At 37.4% G+C, this 18114-nt stretch overlaps 1 protein-coding gene across 1 annotated transcript; it reads left to right on the top strand.

The window, feature by feature from the left end:
- Positions 1–168: 168 nt before the first annotated feature.
- Positions 169–14340, top strand: LOC140000523 (low-density lipoprotein receptor-related protein 12; the record flags this gene model as incomplete). The annotated part of the gene is made up of 4 exons (XM_072030456.1): positions 169–385; positions 5019–6120; positions 6740–6872; positions 11124–14340. Coding segments are annotated over 4 exons (2316 nt in total), but the record flags the coding sequence as incomplete, so codon positions are not given.
- Between the last annotated feature and the right edge of the window lie 3774 nt (positions 14341–18114).

Consider the following 18114-nt stretch of genomic DNA (forward strand, 5'->3'; position numbering starts at 1 on the left):
ACACCACAAGGTTGAAGTGTATTCTTACCTGAATAGAAAAGGTAATATTAAAAGGTATTGTTATTTTTATTTCAGACCAGAAGAGTACTACAGCTACTTTCCATTTTTATGTATAGTACTTCATTAGCTTGGTTGGGTGAATAGCCAGGTCAGTAGCAATTATGACCTCTCTTCTCTTTCAGCTTTCAAGATTTTGATGTTCAGGGATCACGCCGATGCAGCTCAGATTGGTTGACAATTGGAAGCTACAAGAATATTGAAGGCTACAGAGCGTGTGGCTCCTCCATTCCTTCTCCATACATCTCTTCACAGGATCATGTTTGGATCAGATTTCATTCAGATGACAGCATCTCCAGAAAAGGCTTCAGATTAGCCTACTTTGCTGGTATGTTTCAAGTGATACCTAGTACAACTTTACAGTTTCATGGGTTTTCTTTTATGGTTTAAGACCTATTTCCTTGTAGTAGGGTATAGTATATGCATTTCCTGTAGTCAGTTCAGGCCTTATTGAAATGAGGGAAAATATACATTGTGTGAAGTATTGTAATCCCATCACAATTTGAGTATTCAAAGTTGGAATTATAAAATTTACAGTAATATTCAGAATTAATAAACAATGATTTTTGGGGAAAAAAAAGTTAATACTAGGTAAATGGAATATGTTGTTTGTTTTTTGTTCCACATAGCCTACGATTTGATTTTTTTTTTTTTTTTTCCTCCAGAATAAAATGAGTTTGTTAAATAGTTGGGTAGACTTCTTAGTAGCATAAGTATGGCAAGAGAGGGAAGAAATAGCATGGTTGGCTATGTATTTTTTTTGTTGTTTGATTTGTTTATTTACATTTCTCACAGAAATTGTCTTTTTTTCCTATCTCTGGAATATATAATCTCTTTAAATATAAAAATAAATCATATTTGTGATAACTTTAGCCAATTAAAGACATGGTTTTGTACTTTTTTCTTGAATAATTCAAGCATGCAACTTGAGTTAGTTACCAACAGTAATACCTCGAGACTTGTTTCGTGTGCAATTTTTGCTCTCGTAGCTGTTGACCAGAGAGACAGGAAGAAGCCAGTCATGAATAAAGACTAGTTCAAAACTGTTTTCTGGCCTTATGGGGTTCTAGAATTTTTTAATAGCATGATCATGGTGTTCTGAGTCTTCATCAAAAACACCAGATAAGATTCTTCTTTGCTTTTGTAATGGTTTTGTGTTCTCTTGTTCATATATGTTTATACTCCATTCTCTGGAGTGCTACAGATCTCTGCACACCTGCATTCAATTCTTGTCCTATGTAAAACAATTCATATTCTCTTATACCTATCTACTGCCACCCATGTTCAAAGCTACTCCACCAAGCCTGGGTAAAAGCACTGATCTTTTGTTCTCTAACCCAGGTTTGCTCCTGTTCTGTATTCTGCACTCTTCCTAATGGCTTTCTTCACCCTGTCAGAGCTCTTTTTCAATCCTAAAGTTCCCAGGAGGGCTTATCCCTCTATCACATGTTTTGAAGCCTATGAAAAAGTTTCTTCTATGCTTCAGCTCCTTGCAGTTTAGCAAGGCTGGGGCAAAGTAATGCAGCCGTGCTTTTGATGCTGACTCAGTTTTCAGGACAATATTCCACTAGGATTTTTTGCTTACTGTGTCATCAAAAAACATGACCAGAAGAAAAAGTTACTGCCTAATCAGTAATCCCTCACTACTGTTTCTGCTAACTGCCCACACGTGCCTATGTTGAGCATTGGCTTCTGCCCCACTTTTCTCAGTGGGTACTCGCTTAATCCCAGTGAGTACTCAGTGGCTCAGAGGAAAGGTAGAATTCCTGCCTGGAGGGCTGGGAGCAAGACAAACATTTTGGATAGGGGTGTGAATTGGGTGGGAGAGGCAAGCCACAGGCTTAATGGAGTTTTTTTGAAAATCCTTTCCTGTCTTTTCCTCTAATCTTGAAACAATTTCACTACGTAACCACCTTTTGGAAGAAACTATAACATTTCACAACAAGCATTTTTTTCTTATGTTACTTGATTTCATTTTGGTAGCATCATGCAGTACTACTCAGCTTAACTCCTCAGCAGATAATTTAATTCACTTATTCTGAAGGACTTTTCAAGTGTTTTAATGTATATTTTTAAAAATGAACGTACTGAAACTAGCTTAATCTTGTTCTGTATGCTTGATAATGACATTTGGTAAGTATTTTTATATTTGAGGTGGTAGTATTGTGTTTCAGAGATCAGGGTGGTCTTCTAAAATTGTGAAGAACCCTGTGTGTAGGAGAACAGTTAGAAAATCTGCTTGAATAATCTTCTGATTGCCTCTGCTTTCCAGTGTGAAAAGGAGACTCCTGAAATACCAGCAACGTTTTTGCTATATGTTCTGTTGTGCTTTGTGGTTTTTGATATCTTCTCGCAGTAGTGCTCAGTTTACACCTCACCAGACTATTTAATGTTTCTAAGGTGATTCTTAAAGGTGGCATGCGACTGAAGAAAAAGGGTGGAAAAATGGTATTATTTGAGTTGCACAGATGCTATTTAGATTTACTTGTACTGAAATGATAGAAATGATACAGATCACAGGCCTAAAAAGGACCATTAGGGAGCCCAGCATTTTAAATCTGGTGTGGAAGACAAAGTGAATGAATTAATTCTGATTTAAAGTAGATAATATCTTCTTGGAAAATATCCTTGGAAAATAATTTCATTTTAAAAAGACAATACAACAACAAAAAATTCCAAGTTGGAAACGTACTTGACCATAAGGTAAAATTTTGTGATTTTTTTACTTTACTTGTCTTCCCTCTGTCTACATTGTGGTATCCTAATGGGTTAGAGATTACTAATAGTCATTGATGTATAGTGAAAAATAAAGTTACTAAAAATGTAATTAATGACTTCAGAATCATTAATTAAAAATGATAACTCAGGGTCAGGTAGGCAGCTCTTTTCTGGAAAGCTGACATAAGAAGTGTTTAGGTTCAAATTGTATCCTATTTCATTACTACAGTATTGCCATGAATGTTTACAGCTCCATGTTACATCTTTCTATTCAGTATTTTTCAGGGTTCTGCAAGGAAGAAACGGTGAACTAGACCATAATCAGTACTTGAACAAGTTCACCAACTCTTCTGCATATGATCCTGTATTGCCCTTCACCTATGGCCCACAGCAATAGGACTGTCATGATCAGTCTAGGAGCGAGTTCATGTGTACAAGTTTCACATTCAAAGCCCAGAATCATCCTGAGTATTTGCCGTGCTAATATTATGTATGCTGTGTGTGTATCAGAACAAGAAGATCATATCATTTATACTAGATCTGTTCTTGTGTGGTTTTGTTGTTTTTTTATGAAATAACAATTTTTTAAAAGCTTAATCACCAGCAGTGCATGCTCTTCTATTTACTTCCCTTTCACACTCAGTGAATTTGTTGACTTAAATACTCCTGAGCATTGATCTTAACATTTATCACCCTTGTTGGTTACACATTTTCCTTTATTCATTTTTTAAAAGCCTTAGCATTTTTGAGATGTTTCAAATGATATTGCATCTTTTCTATTTTTTTAATTAATTCTTTTAAGGTAGCATATTTCTTTTTAATGCTTTCCAAGATACTGAAGTAGTGGGGAAAAAAAAGAGATGTGATGTGACTTGACCCATCACAGCAGATTAGTTGCAGCAAGGGAAGTCAGGACTTGGGTGTGAGGAGTCTTATCACTTTGAATGGTTCAGCATTGGAACCTTGAAAATACTTGATTGGATAAGGCCCTGAACAACCCAATCAAACTTCACTTAGTCTTCTTACGAGCAGATTATTTGATTAGGTGACGTCCAGAGATCCTTTCCAATATGAATTGCTTTGTTGTAAAGCAAGCTAGAACCTGCTTTTCCTGGGGAAGTCTGCATTTCAGTAAGCTCATCGTTGTCCTTGTCCTGTTTCTTTTTTAAAACCCTAGGTACAGTGTTACCTAGATTTAGTATGTATCTGTCTAAATTATTTCTTGAATTACTGCTATGTAGGACCATCTGCATTGCGGATTTTTTTAATGCTTTTTTGGAGGATTGACCATGGCAATTTGTTTTATAGCCTTTTTTACAGTCTGTATCATCATCTTTAGAAATTTAGTGATTTTAAATGATACAGGGTATTTGAATGAGCTAAGTTGTTACAGAGATTAAATAAATTGCTTCTGAGGTTTGCTTAAGTTTTCAACATGGATGGAATCTTAATAAATGAATCCTGGCAAAAAAAAAAATATTGTTTACAAATGTGGTAGTAACCACTAGACCGCATTTTCATAAATAAAGGTGCGTCTTAACTTTTCTCAGAATTAAAAAATAAATAAATAAATCCATGTCTTCTGGAGCACTACTTGCATCCTTAACGTTTAAAGCATAATTGTGTGCTTAGCCAAGTATATGTTTGTGCTTTTCAGTGCAATCTTCTTTCCTGATTGCTGGAGGAGAGCCAAGAGGGGACAGTGGGAAGAGAGGGAGGAGAGAAATTTCTTTCTTAGGTTGGGGGTAATAAGTGACTTCCAACTGTCAGCTTCTCTCTTGCTATAGATCCTTATGTGCAAGGTATAAAGTAGGAACCTGTGAAAATGGCAGAGAGGACTAACTGCTTTTAGGAGAAGGAATTTGAGGAGGTAACTACAGGACAAAATGTTTCTGTATTTAGCATGTATGAGAAGAGAAACGGTCTTTTCCTAACTTATTTTTTGCACCTGAGAAGCCAGGTGTTTCAGTCACTGTGAAAGAGCATTGTTTTCTTGCATAGGTTAAAGTTATTTAACTGAATGTAGCTAAGAACGACGCTCATGCTGATGTGCTTACAGAACAAAGACTTCAAAAGCTGCTTTATCTTGAAACAGCGAAAGCTGTGATGATTTACGGATATTTTAAATAGTTGTTTTGCCATTGTGATCTACTTGATGCAGCAAATAAATATGCAACACAAACCATAAATCATTCTCTTTCTTTAGAATTTAATGTTTTTATAACTCTTTTTCCCTTCCCCAGGAAAGTCTGATGAACCAAATTGTGATTGTGACCAGTTTCATTGTGCTAATGGGAAGTGTATTCCAGAAGCTTGGAAGTGTAATAATATGGATGAATGTGGAGACAACTCTGATGAAGAAATCTGTGCCAAAGCTAATCCTCCAACAGCTTCTTCCTTTCAACCTTGTGCTAACAATCAGTTCCAGTGTCTTTCTCGCTTCACCAAGCTTTACACTTGCCTTCCAGAATCTTTAAAATGTGATGGTAACATCGATTGTCTTGACCTAGGAGACGAAATAGACTGTGATGTGCCAACATGCGGGCAGTGGTTAAAATACTTTTATGGTACTTTCAGTTCTCCCAACTATCCTGACTTCTATCCACCTGGAAGCAACTGCACCTGGCTGATAGACACTGGTGATCATCGCAAAGTAATCTTGCGATTCACAGACTTTAAACTCGATGGTACAGGCTATGGAGACTATGTCAAAATATATGATGGATTAGAAGAGAATCCACGGAGGCTGTTGCGTGTGCTAACAGCATTTGACTCTCATGCTCCCCTCACGGTTGTTTCATCCTCAGGACAGATAAGAGTGCATTTTTGTGCTGACAAAGTGAATGCTGCAAGAGGATTCAATGCCACCTATCAAGTGGATGGCTTCTGTTTGCCCTGGGAAATTCCATGTGGTGGAAATTGGGGTTGCTACACGGAGCAGCAACGCTGTGATGGCTACTGGCACTGTCCAAATGGAAGGGATGAAACCAACTGCACCATGTGCCAAAGAGATGAGTTTCCCTGTTCTCGAAATGGTGTTTGCTACCCTCGTTCAGATCGCTGCAACTACCAGAATCATTGTCCTAATGGTTCAGATGAAAAAAATTGTTTCTTCTGTCAGCCAGGAAATTTTCATTGTAAAAATAACCGCTGTGTGTTTGAGAGCTGGGTTTGTGATTCTCAAGATGATTGTGGTGATGGCAGTGATGAAGAGAATTGCCCAGTCATTGTGCCCACTAGAGTAATAACTGCAGCTGTCATTGGGAGTCTTATTTGTGGACTGCTGCTTGTCATTGCACTGGGATGTACTTGTAAATTGTACTCACTCAGGATGTTTGAGCGAAGGTAAGTAGAACAGATGGACTCAGGTACTTAAATTTTTAAAATGCTTTCATATCTTTTGTTGAAACATTGCTTGAAACACTTTTATTCACATACAATTATTTTTTCATGTGATTTCTAAAGGTTTTCTCTTCTCTTTGACAGTAAGAGGTTAGTTGAAAGGGAATAGAAGTATTCTGATCACTTAACTGTTTTCACATGTTATTACCCAAAAGAAAATGTAGAAAAGCTTCATTTTTGTAGTTAATATTTCAATTCTGTCTAACAATGTTTCTTCTGTTGTAGACTCTCTTGTGCTACGATTACTCACTCTTCACTTGTTAAAAATTTTTTTAGCATCTATAATGGTGTCTTTTATATTTAGCCAATGCTTTTTCCTAGGAATTTGTTGTTGCAGGGGTGGATTTTTTCTGTTCTTTTATGATCTGGACAGACCCATGGGAATGACTGCAAGGACTATATTTTGAACAAATTAAATTAACGTTTTCACAATTAAATTTCAATTAAAATAATATAATCTGCTGAAAACTGTTACTTTAGAATAGTCTGATGTAGTTTTACTCTCAGATTTAAATCTTTATCATAGTTTTATGTATTATGAAATTTCTTTTCTCTTTGAAAGATCATTTGAAACTCACTTGTCAAGGGTTGAGGCTGAACTGTTAAGAAGAGAAGCTCCTCCGTCTTACGGACAGTTAATTGCCCAGGGTTTAATTCCACCAGTTGAAGATTTTCCTGTTTGTTCACCAAACCAGGTAAGATTCCAAAAATCAGGCAGACTAGTCAAAATTTAAGGATACTAAAACCACGATATTTTGCATTCCTTGTCCTTTTTTGTTTGTTTTATAGCATTTTCTTTCTTTCATGCCGGTAGTATTATACTAAAGATTTGCTGTTCCGCAAATCTTAATAACAGTAGCACCACACAGTTTACCTTACAGAATTTTTTATTGTTGAAGGACAGTAATGCACAGTATAGAGTCATTCTTGCCAGAAAAGTTAGTATAGAGGGATAGACCCAACTGTGTGTTTTGTATTATGTTGTGGAAGTTAAGATTGCAAACTAGTACTTGGAAATTTGGGAAAGATTTGAGTATGCAAAACCATTATGCGCATATCCACACTGCATATGTGTTTAGGTATGATCAAGCCTCCTATGCATGGAAAAAATGATGGAAAAGGCAAGGCTGTTATGTAAAATTAATGGCAAAGTATCAAAAGTGAGTAAATAGGAGTTAATCATATCTAGCCTTCTTGATACTCATAGGTAGCATTAGCACAAATTTATTTGGGTATATATTTATTTGGCTGATTTCATTACACTTACTCTGCCATAGATTTCACTTATTATTTCATACACACATGTTCACAAGCAGCAGGATGTTTGTAACCAAACGTCTTGCAAGGATTGCTTCTGGTGATACAGAGCTTCCACCAGTTTATTGTGTCCTCATCACATGCCCTGTGTTCTTTCTGATCGGTGACCATGTGCTGTTCTGTGTGCCTTCTGTCAACTTTGGGATGTGCGTGATCATAGTCTTTTGCCTCCTTACCTTGTCCCACCTCTGTGTTTTCTTACTTGACTGACTGACTTTTTTGCCTTGTTGCGGTTATTGTTGTAGTCTGTTCTTTTTATGAAGTACGTGTCTAGAGAAGCTGTATGTGATTGTACTGATTTCCCACTAATGAAGATACATGCTATTCTTTTATCTTTTCTACCGTTATTTTCATTTCATGCCTACATTTCTCTTCTTACTCCATCTATATGATCTTAACATTTTAATTAAAAATTTCTTCAAAGTTAAATTGCATTACCCTATTGTACATTTGCTATTACTCCACTGCTTAGGTAAGTGGCACAAATTGGGGACTGTAATCCTTCACAAATGATTTTATGCAGGAAAAGAAGGAAAAAAAAAAGTTGCAGTTGGTATGAGAGACTTTGAAAGCAGATCCAAAACAAGACACTGTGAAGATTTCTCAGTAGCTAAATTGGCAATAGAAAGGTCATTTGGATGGAAGACAAGCTCTTCTTTCTAGGGCTAAATGAAATGTTTTTGTAAGAACATGAGCTTTGTAAGGAATGCTAATAACGTATGCTATAGAATCACTGATTCTCACTGGATGGGTTATCATGTTTCTGCTTAAAACAAATTCTGTACTCTTACAGATTTGGCTTGCTGTCTTCTTTTTCTGAAATTAAGGGTGTCCCTCGGCTGTCTCTTTTGGGAACAGTGCTGTTTAATATCTTTATCAGTGTCATAGATAGTGGGATCGAGTGCACCCTCAGCAAGTTTGCAGATGACACTAAGCTGAGTGGTGCAGTCAATACCACAGAAGGAAGGGATGCCATCCAAAAGGACCTGGGCAAGCTTGAGAAGTGGGCCCATGTGAACCCAATGAGGTTCAAGAGGGCCAAGTGCAAGGTGCTGCACCTGGGTCAGGGCAATCCCAGACATGAGGACAGTCTGGGAGAAGTCATTGAGAAGGTTCTGGTGGACAAAAAGCTTGACATGAGCCAGCAGTGTGTGCTTGCAGCCCAGAAGTCCAACTGCATCCTGGGCTGCATCAACAGTGACCAGCAGGGGAGGAAGATGATTGTCCTCCTCTACTCTGCCCTCATGAGTCCCCACCTGGAGTGCAAGCACAAGAAGGATGTGGGGCTGTTAGAGCAGGTCCAGAGGAGAGCCACAAAGATGCTCAGAGGGCTGGAGCACCTCTCCTATAGAGAAAGTCTGAGAGAGCTGGGGATGTTCAGATTGGTGAAGAGAAGGCTCTAGGCAGACTTCATTGCATTGCCTTTCAATACTTAAAGGTGACTTAACAAAAAAAAAAAAAAAGAGAACAACTTTTCAAAGAACTTTTTTTTCAAAAGAAATTAAACTTCACTAGTTTGAGATGCAGCTATTCTCACAAGTCTCCTAAAGTAGGGCTTGGCCAAGAAAGTCTGTTAAGATAGCATTTACACTATGTCCAGATTAATACCTCTGGTACAGGCAACTTGGAACAAAACCATGTTTCCTGCACATGCCGACCCTGTATGGGTTTTTCAGATTTGGTGTATGTGAACATACTTAAGAATAATCCAGACTTTCAGAATTATAAGAATCTTTTAAGAATAATCCAAACTTAGTTTACTCAAACCTGTTTTTCATCATGAAACCCCATAATGATTGCCTAAATATCTTGGTTTTTACTGAAATCAAATCTCCTGATAGAAAGGACAATTCTGAAGAATCAGACATGTAGTGGCTATAAGTCAGAGGTTGTTACTGAAACTTTTAAAAAGCTATGCAGTTACAGAAATTTTCTTTTACCTTCAGTCGAGTTAAATTGAACTAGCTAGTCATAATTGTTCTGGGTATAGTTTTTTGTTTCGTTTTATTTTAATTCAAATGTAATGGAATTAGTGACCATCTTCCATAGTAACACATAGCAAAATGTAGTTGCTTCTTAGACTTCCAATGTCACCGTGATTTCATACTCCTTAAAAATACTGATGCATGTACAACAGTTTCGAACAATGAAAGAAAGTTAGTAAGTTCCTTGGTTGTTTTGATTTGTATATAATGCTTTGTGTATAAAGCTGATGAGTGCTTTCAGCACTGGATTTTCGAGGGTGAGGAGCAGTCTCTCCAGTACCTTTTGAAAGTAAGGCTACTGAACATATGTATTTACATGCTTGAATGCAAATGTCATTCTATGAATTACTGGAAGGAAAGAGGCAGATGAAAGTATGTGAAAGTGTTATTTGGATACTGTTGGATGCCCTGTGGCATCTGAAGGACTATGGAAGGGAGTTGAAGATGGTGTCAGACACTGAAGTTCATTGTAAACAAAGTGAAATGCATACATACATTTTAAGTTAAGCTTAGGTTTGTGTTTTTTTTTTTTTTTTTTAAAAAAAGGCTATTCCGATTAATATTCTTTTTTTTTTTTTTTTGCAATAATCTTCATTAAAAAGATGTGAATATGGATTTTATCCTGTAATTCAATGCAGCAATGAGTACTTCCAGAGCCGTGGACATCTGGCAGATTTTCTGCCCTAATGTTTCTGAGAAACGAGCTACTTAGCTGAGGCATTATTTTCTCTAATTTTGAGTAAGATGTTAGTATGATCATGTTACCTTACAACTTAGAAGTTGCACAAGATTTTAAGCAGAAAAATTCAGGCACGTATTGTTCCGTAACTGACTAGAAAATTTATACCAAAATTGAGAAATGTGTGATTTAGAACACATAAGATAATTTTAATTAAATGGAAGCATGAAAGCATCTTGAAACTGGAATTAAATGATTATGCAAGAATGGGGGGAAAAAAACTACAAGCATCTCTGCTGGAGAGGATATTTAATTTAATCTTTACTCTAAGCAGCCCCATGATAGTTGGCAACAAATGGTCACATCTGGTAAATCTTGAGGAGTTTCTGGAGGATTTCTTCTTTAAATCCCAAACTTTTTGAGGCATTTTAATACATACTTCCTCTGAAGTCCACAGAGACTACTTTATCTTCTTGATAAGACTGTATGTAAAGGATCTTGCATGCCTGCTGTACCATACTTTCTGTACTGGATTTGTGACTCTACTATTCTGTAATCAGTGTTCCGTATCCAGGTTATAGTGCATCTTTTTTCACTTTGCCTTTCTTTAGAGGTCATTGTCCTCATTTGGACAAAAATGTACCTTATATACTCCATTTCTTTTTTATTCCCCTTTTTCTTCTGTACATATTTTCTCTTAATTTCCCTAGCCATAATGTTTTCTCCTCAAGAGAATCTAGGCTTCTTTCAAACCCACTTTGTTTCAAATAACCTAAATAACCTATTGCTACAAGTACCAGATCTTTAATATTAAAGACTGATTTTTTTTTTTTTTTTAATATTTAAGACTCTACATTTAACCTTTGTGATAATATGCCATTGGGCACAATAGTTGTCATTCTTCCTTGGTGTGAACAGTGCCAGCGTATTGTCAATACTTCATTGTTGTTTGTCTTCTCATTTAGGCTTCGGTTCTGGAAAACCTGAGACTGGCAGTGCGATCTCAGCTTGGATTTACCTCCATCAGACTTCCTATTGCTGGCAGATCAAGTAACATTTGGAATCGAATTTTTAATTTTGCAAGGTCACGTCATTCTGGATCACTGGCACTGGTCTCAGCAGATGGAGATGATGTTGCCAGTCAAAGTACTAGCAGAGAAGCTGAAAGAAGTAATACTCACAGAAGCCTGTTTTCAGTTGAATCTGATGATACAGATACAGAAAATGAAAGAAGAGACACAGCAGGAGCAGTCGGTGGTGTTGCTGCCACCTTGCCTCAGAAAGTCCCGCCTGCAACAGCAATAGAAGCAACAGTAGGAGCATGTGGGAGCTCCTCTGCTCAGAGCGGCAGTAGTGGTAACACGGATAGCGGAAGAGAAGCGGCAAGCGTAGAGCCCCCAAGCACAAGCCCTGCACGTCACCAGCTCACTAGCGCGCTAAGTCGTATGACTCAAGGCTTACGCTGGGTACGCTTTACGTTAGGGAGATCGAGCTCAGTGAATCAGAACCAAAGTCCTTTGAGACAGCTTGATAATGGGGTAAGTGGAAGAGAAGAGGATGATGATGTTGAAATGTTAATTCCAGTCTCTGATGTAGCATCAGACTTTGACATGAATGACTGTTCAAGACCTCTACTTGATCTCAGCTCAGATCAAGGACCAGGGCTTAGACAGCCTTACAGTGCAACACATCACGGTGTAAGGTCATGCAATCGAGATGGCCCCTGTGAGAGCTGTGGCATCGTACACACTGCCCAGATACCTGACACTTGCTTAGAAGCAACAGTGAAAAATGAAACTAGTGACGATGAGGCATTATTACTCTGCTAGGTACGGATTGTTTAGGAAAGATTGTGTACAAGTTGGAGCAATATCTGTCATTGTTTTGTACTTCACAGTTAAAACTAGTTTTTAGTTTAAAAAAATCCAGGACAACGTTATGTTAAAACTATTTTAGCAACTGTGTGGTTGATTAAACATTTCTTATACTGGATGACTTTATGGAACTATTAGAGTGAACGTTTAATGGCTCTGAATACATGGTATGTGTATCCAGTATAATCTGATTACTCTTTAAACCGAAGTTATCCCAGTTAGTTTCAAATTTAGTTTATCCTGGTACTGTAGTTCAAAACAGAAACATGGCCGCTCAAGACTTATTTGGCTGCCTGTTTAACCCCATATTAACAGGTGAATTTGTACAGAATTATTTTCCTTTAGGAATTGACTCTGTTGTATTATTGCCAACATACTTGTAACTTAATATACTAAATGCTGGTAAGGATTGTTAATGTAAAATATGTACTTTTCTTTGAGTTTATACATTTTGTCTAAATATTCTTGAATTTCATTATAATGTGAACTTATTTAAAGGGAGGAGAAACTTTCTCCAGGAGCATTTTTTCAGAAGTACAAAATGCAATGATTTGTGAAATTTAGATACAATAGATAAACTGATGGCAAAAGCTTTTATAGCACTGACTTTCCTAAACTGCAGTCTAATATGGTACAGCCAATTAGTATGTAAAATCCCCAGTCGTTAGTCTTTCCAATTTGAAGTAAAAAAGGGCCGAAGATATTACAATATGTGTTAGTTCCTTAAATATCCGATATGTACAAATACACTACAGAGTAAGTTCCAACTGGTAATAGATCTTTCCCTAATACTGTAGGGTATAAAGCTTGTTTGGACTCAAGGGATTTGCACTAAAATCATATTAAGGTCTCTAAATGAGCTTAGTGCACAAGCACTATCACTTTAAGTACTATTATTGTCTAATATTGCAATGGCTATATATTTCCCATGGCTCTTTTCTTGGGGTGTTGCATTTTTGTTGCAATCGAATTTGCTTTACTAATTCCCTATTTATTCATTGTATTTAAAAGAACTGGTTTACTTGGTTGCAGACTGGTTGTTTAAAAAAAAAAAAATCCCTTTCAGTGTATTTTTTTTATGATACTACATGTTGGAGCAAAACAGATCAATGGAAAAAGCTCATAACTTCCAATTTTGTGATAAGCAGGTTAATACGTGGCTACTGGCTTGACAACAAGAATCTACACCTTTTAAAAACAAAAATGTCAACTACTGTTTTATTTATTCTTTGCCAGTCTGTTTTTAGTAGGCTTAAAGATCCAGTATGAAATGTATTTGTGTGTGATTGTATGCTATTTATTAAATTTTAAATACTTTGTTGAATGTCATTTTAAAGCATGTTTAAAGTCTTGTGCATTTCTGTCGTGTTATACTGTCAGGCAGAACTGACTAAAATGTTTTAATACGTATCAAAATTAAATTGAATTTTTTTTATGTTTTTGAGGTACTTTTAAAGATAAATCCGAGGTCTGTCTGGCTTTTTATTTTACTTTTTAAAAATCCTCATCTCTGAAGTACAAATCACATGCAGAAAAAACAAATAACCGAATGGATTCCAAAGTGTATATATCTTCTCCCTCTTCTCTTCATTCACAGACACTGGGATGAGAAAAATAAGTAATTTTACCATCTGGTTGATTTAATTCACAAGAGTTAGTAGGTAAAATCTGAGTTCAGGACACAGTTATGTAGATTTGTGCTTTTGAGGAGCTTATGTGCAATACAGTTGTAAAAGATTTTATTATAATAACCCATGCGGTTTCAAGTTTCAGAACAGATCACATCACGCTGGTACCAGTTCAGGTACAGATTGGCCCATAATTCCACATACCCAAGTAAAAGTCATCAATGGCCATTTTTATTCACATTGAATAATATCTAAATCTGCGGGTAATCTTTAGTCTGATTTCAGTGGCATTGCTTATGGAGCAGGCAATTTTGCAATATGAACATGGTAATACACCCTGAAATACATGTGAACAGTATGTCCTGGTATAAAATACTGGGTTTTTAAACCTTCCTAACGAATTATCATTAGAAAGTGGTTACAGAAATGTTTGTCACTGAGGCAGATGCATTTTGAAGAAGAAGTCTTCACAGAATACCTTACATACATATGTAAAGTGATCTAAAGTGGTTCCATTAGATACCCCAAATAGCATGTACCTATGGACTCCATATTGCAGATGTAAAAAGAATACAATGTTTGATTTGTTTTAAAGGATAAATGCTACACATTAAACTGAAGTTGGATTTAATTGAGAATTTCGAGAATTGTAAATAAAATCCATATTTGTATGAGGCTAATTTGTTGCAGTGATTTTTTTCGTAGTGATTTTAAAGGGAGTGATCAAATCTCTGATTAATACAGTACTGATTTTCTAATATCTTCCCCTGCGAAATCTTGCAGAAGAACTTAGCTCTCAGCTCTAGGTCCTCCATGTGACCACATTGCATGAAATTGTCCAAGTCAACAGAAAACATACAATCTGAAAGAACTTTTCTTCGCTTGCTTTGTTTGAAAGGTTATTATAGTCACCCTGTATACTGCTTCTGTGAGAGGTAAAGGGGTGGAAGGCTGGAGGCGAAAAATAAATATGAAGAGGTAAGTCACTGTATTTTGATTTTGAATGGCCAGAATGTCTAAAGGAATATTTATAATCTGTAATGTTATGCAATGTGGTTGTAATTGGAGATGAGCAATGTCAGAAAACACACAGACCAGCCCAAAATAAAGCAGAATAAGTGTTCTGGTTCAGTGGGGCCCTCCTAGCAAATAATGTTTTCTTATGCAAAATGTAAAGGATAAATGAAGCTAGTTTAAAAGAGTAAGAAAAAAAGATCCACAAAGTAAAAATATGTTTGTAGGTGTTACCCAGCAGGGTCAGGTGTCTGAGTTCAGAACAGCAATCTCAGATATGTCACAGCATTGTTCACTTGTGGCGTTACAGAGTTATGGCAGAACAATTAACAGAATTCATACTTTTGTGACAAAATAGTCATGCTTCTAAAAGTCTGTCAACATAAATGCAGAAATAATTTTTTGGTGTTTCTCAAGGTGTAGAAGATTCAGTAAGAACAGCTGGTAAAGTTCACTGAAAGTGGTATCCTTTCTGTTAATTTTCTTGCATTGAAAATCTGGTTCATGATCCAGTCTGTTCTCAATGGAGGGAAGTTGCCAAAAACGGTAAATACGATCAATAATCTTCATTAGCTGGGCTTGTCCACTACTCAACATCAGTCTCTAGTTCCCTTAACAAAGCATCTTCACTGTTTGTCCCAAATTCTGTTTGTATCTCTTGGATTTTGAGATACATCTCTGCTTTGCCATCTTTTATTTGAAGCTCAATGACAGTAAAAATTTTGGGGCTAAGAAAGAGATAAAGAGTGCATGAAGGTAAGAGCGCTTTTCAGACATAGGTTGTCATAGGAAGGATGTGAAAACAGAAACAGAGGATAAAAGTAAGATGGGGTAATTACACCAGAACATAGAAATGAATAAGTAATGCTGGGAGGTAGAAGTTAAAAGTCTCCATGGGAAGAAGCGTATGTCTCAGAAGATTTAGAATAGATTGTCTTCATTATAAATGACTTGTAGGTGACATCCTGTAAGTCTTAAGGAAGTTCCCAATCTCAGTTGTCTGTTTCTTGCAAACCTATTCTTTAATTTGCTGAATTATTTAGTAAATAATAGACAAGGACTGATTTTCTTCAGGGTTCTTTATCTTAATTAAATTAATTATTAGGTTACTTAAAAGTCTCTTTGATCATACTTCTATGATAGCCACTCTAATCAGGACACTCATTCCCCTGTAGAGTTTTACAGGATTATTTGCTTTGCTGCAGACCACAAAAACATTAGCCTAAGATGTAAGTTCAAGGTTGCAATGGATGGCTTTTTGCAAAGTCTCTCAAATGACTGAATTACTATGTGATATTTTAGGATGAGCAAACATTACTTAACAGGAAGCTCCTCTGCATAGTGCAGAGTTGGGCACTGACTACAAAACAGAGATTTGTATTGAGCTGTGCAAAGTGAAGGGCAGTAAGAGTAAAATGTTTTGTGGGTGAAGGTTGCAATGCCAATCAGGGGCCTAAGTCCCTGTTGCAGCAGCAAGTACTCAATGATAACTAAGAATACACAGCCAGTTGTCTTCTCACAGTATTACAGGAATTATTTCTATCCCACAAGTGATATTTCAGGCCATTCTGTCCAGGGACAGATGAGCTCTGAAATATCAAATATTTACCAAATTTACATAAATGCAGCTGAAGCAAGATTATCTTGTTTGTCCAAATGGACAAAATAAAAGGACTGCTTAGACAGAATGTCATTATCTATTTAATGTGTTCAAAACCACCTATGGGATAGATTCAGTTTTCTTATGCACAACAGTATAATGTCTTGACTCTTAATTTCCTTGCCAGTTTGTGTGATCAGCAGCTTTGAGCTAGACTTGGAGTTACAGGTAGGAAGGTTTATATGCTTAAGAGCAGGATCCACAAAGCCTAAATTAGCCAGGGGTAGATCTCAGGAGAGGAAGTGGAGCTCAAGAGTTGGAGCTCTAGAGTTGAGTAAGATTTTGAGCCATGCTTCTAGGTGTCCTCAGCTCTTCCCTGCACAACACACACAAAAAAGGGAGACAAATATCCTGAAAGCTTACCACAGCATGCTGTGATGTGGTGGGCCTGTCTTCAAATTTCCCTCTGCTCTGTCTGGAAGAATTCAAGCAGGAACAGCTCACCAGTACCACTACCCCAGAAGCAGACTTGGAGGTGATGAACCAGTTCTATCATCTAGAAATTCGTTTTGTAGAAATAGCTAAATATTCATTGGCCAGGGAGAAATACTAGGAAAATTGACCATTTTCAATTGGTTGTTTGGGCATTGAGTGGAGACATTCTGCATGAAGTTTATGCCAATAAATGCTTAACTTGTTGACACTGTTCCATTCAAAATCATTAACTATTCAGTGGGGCAGGCATGAGAGCTTGACTGCTGTACCCCATGGGCACCCAAGGAATGAACCCCTGTCTTTGCAACCCTCTGTCCTTGGTTAACAAATGTCACCACATTTACGTAAAGTGAAACTTTTGTGTCTGAGAGGCATCCATCAGATCCCCTGCAACCCAATTATTCAGGTGCCCATCTGCACAGTGGGAGAAATGGATTTGCTGTCTCAGCAGCAGCAGAGATTCGAATTATACCCATTATCTCACTTCAGTGCCCACCTGGACATATTTTCTTTCCTTACTCTCTAGTAGTCACAGCTCCTGCCTTAGAGGACCATAACTTGACTTCTTCCTGGGCCTTTCTTCCCTTGTTCTTCACCTGACTAATCATATAGCAATAACTCAAAGGTTTCTGGCTCATTGATAACATTATAATTATTGAGCCAGTGTTGCTGTCTGAATTCTCATCACTGTCATTTTACCAACTTTAAATACAGATGACATGGTCGATGCAGGTTACCCTTTCCTGCCCATTTGGTGCTCTACAGGTAGCCCCAGGAGTGTTGGGGAATTTCCCTTTCTATTGTTCTTATTCTCTGCTCTGCTTTTCTAAATGATTTTTAGCCTTTACTATTGCTGTGTGATGCAGTGAACCCCTATGGTGTCTGTCCTGAAAGCACAAAGGTGAGGCACAAGAGGAGACGTTTTGGGACAAGCAGGTACAAAAGCAAACTTCTGGTACTGCTCTCCTACCCACTTGGGAGAAGGAAGGTGTCATGCCAATGGGAAGGTGAGCACTTTGTAGCGTGCCAAATCGCATTTCATTTGTCTAATCTTTTTGGTGGCATATGTGTGCATGGCCCTCATAGACAATATTCTGTCTTTTGAAGGCATCATCGTTGGCCTGAAGGAGGTCAAGGGAATGAAGATGCTCGTGCTCAGCCGGCTCAGGGACACAGTGAAGCAGCGTTGCTGCTAAGTAAGCCACCCTGTGTTACTGGAGAAGTGGGAAGGCCCATACAGCAGGTGTCCCTGGGGCAGTGCAGGACAGGCCATGCTAGAGATAATCTCTTGTCCTCTTCCAAGGTGTCCTCAGGACTGTGCCTCTCCCGTGGTGTACATTTGAAT

Source organism: Anas platyrhynchos, chromosome W (assembly GCF_047663525.1).
Source record: "Anas platyrhynchos isolate ZD024472 breed Pekin duck chromosome W, IASCAAS_PekinDuck_T2T, whole genome shotgun sequence".
NCBI classification, from domain to species: Eukaryota; Metazoa; Chordata; class Aves; order Anseriformes; family Anatidae; genus Anas; species Anas platyrhynchos.